This window comes from Acinonyx jubatus, chromosome X (assembly GCF_027475565.1).
Source record: "Acinonyx jubatus isolate Ajub_Pintada_27869175 chromosome X, VMU_Ajub_asm_v1.0, whole genome shotgun sequence".
NCBI lineage: Eukaryota > Metazoa > Chordata > Mammalia > Carnivora > Felidae > Acinonyx > Acinonyx jubatus.
In genome coordinates this window covers 12,126,325-12,135,894 of record NC_069389.1, presented here as the reverse complement: position 1 = coordinate 12,135,894, position 9,570 = coordinate 12,126,325, and the positions used below count along the sequence as shown (strand labels likewise).

At 38.7% G+C, this 9,570-nt stretch overlaps 1 protein-coding gene across 2 annotated transcripts in view; it reads right to left on the bottom strand.

The window, feature by feature from the left end:
• Positions 1-3,622: 3,622 nt before the first annotated feature.
• Positions 3,623-9,570, bottom strand: part of CA5B (carbonic anhydrase 5B) — a 51,721-nt gene continuing 45,773 nt past the window's right edge. For both annotated transcript variants that reach the window (XM_027054485.2, XM_027054486.2), the window contains one exon: positions 3,623-6,065. In XM_027054485.2, the coding sequence (XP_026910286.1) occupies positions 5,886-6,065 (180 nt within the window). In that variant the 3' untranslated portion in view covers positions 3,623-5,885. The remainder of the gene's footprint in view (positions 6,066-9,570) is intronic.

Here is a 9,570-nt window from a genome sequence, read left to right as displayed (position 1 = left end):
CAGGGGGAGAAGGGTGGGATCCCCAGGTGGGAAAGCTAAATCAGTATAAGCAAAGCCACTGACGGATGAAACAATGTGGAATCTGCCAGACCCGCAAGAATTTTGGCCATCGAATTTAAAGGCAAGCTCCAAAATATCAAGGAACACAGCAGTAGAGGTGGGGTGGAGCTGGGTTATGAAGAAGGGCCTAGTAAACCATGCACAGAAGCTTTAATTAAGTCCTCTACGCAACAGGGAAGTACTGAAAGCTTTTTGGTTGAGTTTTGTCGTCACTTGTGTTGTAGGTAAATTACTCTGGTTTGCAATACAAAGGATAACGCTGGAATATCACAGTCTAGATGAGGAATTAAACTGGGGCAATGAGGGTAGGACTGAGAAAGTAAAATCAGCCCTGTTAATAATCAGACTGTGATGTATACAGACAAGGCCAGAGACAAGACCAAGAAGAAAATGCTTCTCTTGAGGACATACTGCAGCGGCAAAATGATTAACAACCCCCATCTTTCTAGTGATTGGATAACTTCCTTGTCCTACCTTTGTTCCTCTCTCTTCCAAATGACAATCACTGAGCTACCCAATTACTAAACTGCCCCTGCTTCTCCTAGTCCCTCCTTGGAATCATTCAGCAGCCACCCAAAGCCCAAAGTGCATAGAGCCTTGCCCTGCTCCCTCTTACACACTTGGAACAACACACCTCCAAGCTGACCTTGTCCAGTTCAGTGCGTCAGTAATTATGGTTACAGGCTTTGGAGTTGGACAGACTGGGAAACTCAAGCCTTGGCTCTCTGATCTTGAGTAAACTCCTTAATGTCTAGTCCCTGGTTTTCTCATCTGTAAAAATCAAGGTAGTGATAATAGTTCCCAAATGCGTGCTATATGTTGGCATAGTGCCTGGCAATAGTGTCTCTGACACATTATCTGTTATATCATCATCATCAGTGTGAATACTCCCCTATTCCCTCAAGAGTGGGTTGATACTTGTCCTGTGTATGCTCCTAGCTCAAGTATTTCACCTTTTATAACACCTCTCATGCTATATTCTTTGCGGCTTTCACAAAGCTGCTTCTTGAACTAAATCTTAAACTTGAAGGTGGAGACTTGGTGGTTATAGCCCCTAACTGGAGAATGCCCTGACGGGCAAAAAACGTTGCTATACAAATGACCAGTTTTGCTGGTTTCTGGGACCAGGACTTATGATGCCATTCTGAAAGTGTCACTGTTTGGATTGTTGTTTGGATTGCTGTAACATTTCTTATGAGTTAGACCAGACTTTCATGTGAGAGCAATAAAGTGAGAATGTCTTCTGTGAACATGCTCCTACTTTAAAAAGGATACAGATTTAGATTTTATTAAAAAAATTTTTTTCAGTGTTTATTTTTGAAAGAGAGAGAGAGAATGAGGGAGGGGCAGAGACAAGGAGACACAGAATCAGAAGCAGACTCCAGGCTCTGAGTTGTCAGCCCAGAGCCCGACGTGGGGTTTGAACTCGTGAACTGCAAGATCATGACCTGAGCCGAAGTCAGATGCTTAACCGACTGAGCCAGGCAGGTGCCCCTAGATTTTATTTTATTATGATTTACAAATGAATGTAAATCTCCTTTTATAGGAGTTAGACATTTATCCTCAACAATTAACCACTGAATTCATTTTCATGAACAAGCTTGAATTGCTCAAATTAACTTCATTACAGAAGTTATTCTAAAAGCCAATTTCATTTCAAACTGTAGTTATGCTCATTTGAATTCAATAAATCATAAGATAAAAATAAAGTATGTAAAAATTTAGTTCAAAGGTACATTCTACTATAATATCCTGATAAATAGAACAAAGTTATCTTTATTCTGCAACATAACATGTATTTTTCTTGGTTCCTGATATGCAACATCTACTTATTCTCAGGTATGTACATTTCAGTTTATCCCCCCTCTATGGGAAAATGCCTAAATTTTAATTTTACATCGTCAGTAGAAAATAGATGATTATCTTCAAAAAGTTAAAGTTTTTTAACTTATGTAGATGATGTCATAGATACTGTTATTAGTACATATGAATCTTAGTTATTATAACATGACCAAAGAATGATCCATAAATATATCTGACATTTATTGCAAGCATAAAGAGAGAGCAAGAAAAAGCAAGAATCTACTCTCTGAAAGCCAGGCTGGTACTCTTTCAATTAATTTGGTTTTTTCTTGCCCTCGTAGGACTGTGGTACGAGGATTCATGGAACGGTCAATGCAGAAATTCTCAGGAAAGAACATTTAATTTCTCACCTACTATTAATTTCAGGATGAGTCACCAGATTTATTCAGGGACATAGAATGGGATCTCAACTCCTCTCCAACCGTCATTGCTATACCAAGGGCTTTATATATTTTCCAGAGTATATATATGTTACCTAAGATAGCAAAATAAAATACTTGATGTATATTAACATGAAAAGTGCATGCAAATCTATATTTGTACAACTGATTGAAAGAGGAACAAACTATGCAGTGCTAGCGCTTATTACTCGATTCTTTCCTCTGGTGGTAGGTTCTAAGCAAAAAACTGCTGGTGGTTTGAGAAAATGTGGTGGTGAGTCCATATGGGCACCCAGGACCCAAAGCAAAGTACTATTTCTGAAGAGTGGTTGAACTCAAAAAGCAAGAATCAAAATGTACGAAGGGACGGAAAGGGTCTTAGTCTCTTTGGGTTGTTTATTCCTCACAGTTCTAGAGGCTGGAAGGCCAAGATCAAGGTGCCAGCAGATTCAGTGTCTGGTGAGAACTTCCTTTACTGGCTCATTGGTGGCCATCTTCTTGCTGTATCCATCCTCACATGGCAGAAGAGGTGAGGGACCGCTCTGGGGTCTCTTTTATAAGGGCACTAATCCCATCATGAGGCACCACCCGTATGACCTACTCACTTCCCTAAGGCCCCACCTCCTAACACCATCACGTTGGGGGTTAGGTGTCAACCTATGAATTTGGTGCAGGAGGGACATAAACATTCAGTTCCTAACAAGGATGCATTACTATTTATATGTAAAGAAGCCAGTATTGTTTAGATGCACTCATTATATGGTAAAATTAGAGCCTATTCGCTTAAAAAACAATGATATCCAAGTAAAATTTTATGGGAAAGAATTTAACCAATAAAGTTGAATCAAGAAGACAGTAAAATGTTAAGGAGAACACGTATCAAGTAAATAGTGTTGGTTCTTCTAGTGACACAGAAAAATACCTAAAATGATTACAATACTGTAATTTTGCTAACACACCAAAAGAAATGTGTCCCCCAGTGAGCAAGGGAAAGGTATCTTCCTAAACTTTTTTGAGGTGAATGCCTGCTTCAGAATAGGCAATTTTACCCTAATCCATGTAGGCTCACAGAGGAGAAAAGGGTTGGCAGTTTCCCCTACTGGTGATATCAGCAGATTGTGCACTAATTTGACAGAAAGAGGTGAGCTGAAGAGTGGGTGGTTTTTGTTTCCTGCTTTTCTAATAAATCCGTTACAAGTTTTCCAGTCACTTCCATGGTAAAGTCACTACATGGTAAAGGATGTCTCGCTAGTTTTACAGACATCTTACATATTGAAAAAAAAAAAAACTAATAGGAAGAAAAAGGCATTCAATATTAATATTGTAAAGAAAGGGTTTTATTATAGTATTTAATGAAGATAAGCAGCAATGTTAATACAAAATTCTTTCTCAAGGACATTTTGCCCCTTGCTGTTTAGGAAGGTACAAGTAAAACACTTTTGGAGGCACAAAAGACACAAAGTTTCTTGTTAGGGTGTATCAGTAGCCCCGGAATCTGCAAGCCCCTTTGGAGCTCAGATGACTAAGGCACAGAGGAAAAGAAACACACCTCCCCAGGGTGGTTTCCATGTAACCTCTGCAGAGAAGGTGAGCAAGAATTGATCATGCAAACCAGGACATGGTTGAGAGTGAGAGGGTGCTGTTAATAATCACACCAAAACACCAGGTGCAGGTGAATCAGGAGTGGCAAGCTGGGACACACCCAATAAAGACATCCTCTGTAGCTCTAAGAAGTAAGGGCAAGTCGGGTATTGGCGCACTGGTTCTCACTCCAATTTGGAAGACTCACTGCAATAGAATTTTGCACAAAGACTTTGTGAGAGGCCTAGGAGGGAAGGCCTGTGCTCTAGAAAATGCATATCGTGTGTGTGTGTTTACCCTTTTAAAGATAACTATGGTTTGAACAGATCAATTAGATAGTTAACATAAACTTTTCCCCTCGCATTTATCTTTTTAAGAATTTTATTCATTTTCTTCCCAGAGAAGGCATGTACTCTAGAAGCAAATGCCTTCACCCCCTCCCTTTAAAAACAAAACAAAAAAATTATTTATTTATCTGTTTATTTATTTTTTAGAGAGAGAGGGAGAGAGACGATCTTAAGCGTGGCACAGGGCTCCATCTCACGAACGTGAGGTCATGATGACCTGAGCTGAAATCAAGACTCTGATGCTTAACAGACTGGGCCACCCAGGAGCACCCCCTCCCTTTTTTAAGAGCAGATATCCGCCCCCCCCCCCGAAACACATATACAACTCCAACCCTCTTTTTCTTCTACTGAATGTATTATTTATTTTTAACTGTGATAAGATACACATAAAATTTAGCATCTTAAACTTTTTCAGTGTATAGTTTAGTAGTGTCAAGTCTACTCATCCAACCCTACCTTGCAGATCAGATGACTAGCATACTAATGAAAGAAAGACCACTAGTAAATTCAATATTGAGTTTGAACACAGGCTTATAGGCAACTAGAAACATTCCAAGGTATTTACGAACAAAGGCAACAATGGCATGGATTCCCCCAAATATGTAGAATTCTCTAGATTTTAGCCTGTTAATTTTCTCTCCTTATTACTGTAGCAGACGTCATTTAAACCATTATATTAACTGGGAGATTTATGTTGAGCACCTGCCTTGCACAGAACCTCAACTCATGAAATAAAGGTCAGGCAGTTCTCAAGGAAAGCCATGATAGTTCTGTCATTGTGGAAAATATTATATTCTATGAAACAGTGTACAAATAATGCAAAATAACACTATAAACTATAGACTATTATATTACTAGTCTTTTGAAAACGATGTCTGTAAATAAAGCACGAAAGAATTTTAAATTTTAGGAACTTCAAGCATTTTCTTTAAAATGCTCTGTATATGCTTTCTATATGATCAGGTCTTGAGGTAAAATATTTGATCTTCAGAAGTGCAAAAGGATTCCCTGTTATAAGTAAATTCTTATTTTCTTAGAACTACAAAATATTTTCTTCTATGTCATAAATTGATAGTAAGCATATCATGTACTAGGGATAACAACTAAAGATCAGGCAAACATACTTGTTGAGAAGGCTTTAGAAAAGAATATACATTCAGATTTTGAAATAAAATATCCCTAAAACCATGGCCAATGTTCAGCTAGCCAGGAAGTACCAGTTTGGGCGCTGGGACCATTTCTGAAAGGCCTGCATTCTGGATGGTCAGTGTCTGCACCTTACCAGTGTTAAATATTTTGATTACCATCACTACTTACAACTCTATAGAGTTACTAATAAACATAAAAAGACAACTAATAAACATAAGACAACTCAGAAATATAGGACATAAAAAGACATTACGATTACCAACAGGTTGCTGAAGGACAAACTTGTGTCTCTTACTGCCACGTCAGTGTTAAACATCATTATCAGTAAAAGTTAAGAACTTCTTTACCAAAGAGCTTTCTTCAAAGACTGAAGGAGCACTGCCACACCAAGAAATGCGCATCTACAATTATTATTAAATGTAGGCGTTTAGAACAGTCCAACCAGCAATCTCTAAAAAGCTAGTATGTATTCATTAAAGCAAAGTACTGCCTAGATATGAATGTCTTAGGGAGTTGCCTGGCTAGTTGAAGGCTGGGGTTTCGCTTGTATATTCAGTACATAATCGTGACGGAAGGAAGAGCGGACAGTGCGATTCATTAGGGGCTGAAGGGGGCGGAAATTGTCCACCATTCTTTTCTCTTTCTCCCCCTCCGAAGTGAAGAGCAGGGTCCGAAACTGCTCAAGCTAGAAATAGAAGTAGGAAGCATAAATGATTTCAATGGCGTAACAGTTTAACTTCATGAATAAATTACTTTTATTTTTACAATTCCAAAACATTTGTCTAAAACTAGATACAGAACAACTTATTTCTGGTTAGGAATGCCTTCACTACTAGACAGGGAATAAAATGTATGAGGAGGAGGGTAACAGGAGGTGGTGAAGCCAGCAGGGTACTTGGGATCCAAAGACTGGGGGTCAAAGGCCCTGTCCCCCACACATTAGCCGTTTGCCAAGGACAAGTTTTCATCTTTGATTCCAGGAACCTCATCTTTAAATGGGCAAAATAACTAGCCTACAGAATACTATAGGGAAGGCCTGATGTATACAGTAACAGTGCCAAAAATGTTTCATTTTTTTCAAAATGTAACTGAATCATTAATGTAAACAATGTCTTCTTCATTGCTCACTGTACCTGGGCATTGCAGGGGAAGGCAATGCATATGGATGTCTTCTTCTTTTTACATTTTTTTTAAGTTTATTTATTTATTTTTGAGAGACAGACAGAGAGCGAGCAGGGGAGGGGCAGAGAGAGGGAGAGAGAGAATCCCAAGCAGGTTCCGTGCTATCAGCACAGAGCCTGATGTGGAGCTCGAACTCACGAACCATGAGATCATGACCTGAGCCGAGACTAAGAGTTGTATGCTCAACCGACTGAGCCACCCAGGTGCCCGTAGTATGGATGTCTTCTTAACAGGCACTGGGATGCCCCCAGCCAGCACTGTCCAATAGAACTTTCTGTAATGACGGAAATGTCCTCTGCGTGATTCATTATCATAACCACTAGCCACATATGGCTACCGAGTGCTTGAAATGTGGCTAGTGTAACTAAGGAACTGGATTATTTACTTACTTATTTATGTATTGAAAGTTTATTCATTTATTTTTTAGGAATCTCTACACCCAACGTGGGGCTCAAACTCACGATCCCAAGATCAAGAGTCACATACTCTAATGACTGAGCCAGCCAGGTACCTTGGAACTGAATGTTTAATTTTTATTTTAATGTGTTTATATTTCAATGTAAATGGCCATGTGCAGCTAGTGGCTCATGGACTGGACAATGGAGCTCAGTACAGAGAGGAGCAACCCCAAGTCAAAAGCTTGTTCTCTAATATGGCGAGAGCATCATTCGCCCCGCTGGCTTTCCGAGCCACCTTATTATGGAACACTGGACTTCAAGCCCGCTGTAAAATCTTTTCACAACATTTCTCCTCAGTCAGTCAGGCACGCTGCAGCTATGGAGAGGACAGCCTGGGGCGCAGTAGGCAAGCATGTGAAGATGTGTTTCGATCAAAGACTTCAGGCCAAGTAGAGCTGCGGAGGCAGGATTGTGACCAGGGGCGAGTGGCAAACATAGGGACCGTATTTGCAAATTACGCATATACCCTCAGAAATTAAGAATGTGTCCAAGTACTTAAGATTTATTTTTATTCAACTAATTGCAAAAGATTAGAAATCGCTCAAGTATCAGTAAGTTACATTAGATCTATAAAATGGACTAGTACATAGCCATTAAAAGTGATATTGAAGATGTTTATTACCGATAAAATGTTTCACATATCACTGAGTGAAAAGAGGAACAAAATGGTATGTCCAGAATGATTCCATTTGGTGAAGAAAATTATGTATATTTATATAGATAAAAGACTAAAAGGATTTATGTGTACGTGTATAGATATACAACCAGAAAGATTTACCCAAACAATGACTACCACTGATTATAGGTGACTAGGATTATAGATGACAGCTAACGTTTTTTTTCTTACTGAATTTTCTGTGTAGAGATTTCATTTGAAAACTCCTCACATGGGCCACTGACTCTCTGATTTATTTATTTTACTGACTTATTTTTCAGTGTTAGGTTGATTTTTGACGTTTATTTATTTTTGAGAGAGAGAGAGAGAGAGAGGGAGAGAGAGAATGAGTGGTGGAGGGGCAGAGAGAGAGGGAGACACAGAATCGGAAGCAGGTTCCAGGCTCTGAGCTGTCAGCACAGAGCCCGATGCGGGCCTCGAACTCACGAACCATGAGATCATGGCCTGAGCTGAAGTTGGACACTGAACCAGGGAAGCCAGCCAGGTGCCCCAGTGTTAGGTCAATTTTTAAATGTGAAGGATAAACGCAGACTAAACATATAGGTCACCAAGCCCAGGCTTATGAACAGGTAAGCGCTATGTTTTGTCATTTGTTTTTGGTGGCTTTTATCAGACAGATTTAAAAAAATTATGTGGTCTAATTTACTAGTTGGTTTCTTTAGGACTTCTGGTTTTGATATATAGTGAAAAAAGCTTCCTCCATTTGGAGGTATAAAAAGATTTTCCTACGCTTGTCCTAGCAGTGTTTTTAACATTTAATATATGTGGAATATATTCTTGCATAAGGTCTGCATGGTGGATCTAATTTTTCTCCCCCAAATGCCTGCCCAGTTGTCCTCGCATTAGCCTTTACTGAAGAATCTCATCTTTTCTCCCCATTGAGATGAGATGCTACCTTTATCACAAACTAAATTCTCATATGTACTCAGACATATTTCTGAACTTACCGCTTTCTTCCCTCCAGTGATCTCTTTATTTGTGTGCCAGGACCATACTATTTAATTATTGTGACTTTATAAGTTTGTAGATCTAATCATCTCTCATTTTCTCTCTCAGAATTTTCCCTGGCTATTTATGCTTGTTCGTTTTGCCACATGATTTTAGAAGTAGCACATCTATCTAAAAATCCTATTGGCATAGTGAATGGACCACATCAAATTTATGGAGAATAAACAGTGGATAATAACGAGTCAGGGAGAATTGACATCTAAAGATATCTTTATGGTGTCTTCTGATTCAATAACATGGTATACATTTTATGAATTCTTCTTTTGTATCCTTCAGGGATATTTTAAGTTTACTTGTTAAATTTTCTTAAGCTTATTCCAAGGCATTTTATATTTTTGTTTCCATTATAAATAGGGTTCATTCTTCCATTATAACTTTATATCATTGCATCCTTTAACTGATTGTGATTTACATATAGTGATATATATATTTATATGTGCTTTAAATGTATTGATTTCTAGGGGCACCTGGGTGGCACAGTTTGTTAAACATCCAACTCTTGGGTCTCGGCTCAGGTCATGATCTCACAGTTTGTGAGTTCCAGCCCTACACTGGGCTCTGTGCTGACGGCATGGAGCCTGATTTGGATTCTGTCTCTCCTTCTCTCTGCCCCTCCCCAGCTTGTGTGCGCATGTTGTCTCTCAAATAAATTAAAAAAGCTTAAAAAATCAATGTATTGATTTCTACAAATTAATGTTATACTCCACTAATTACTAAACTACCTTATTTTTAAAGTAGTTTTTATTGTTTCTCTAATTTATTTTTTCTTTTCTGGTCTAATTGTATTGGCTACTTCCAGAACAACTTCCAAAGTGTATATGGTAACAATTCTTTCCATAGTAAACATACTATTTACTTTTGAAGTG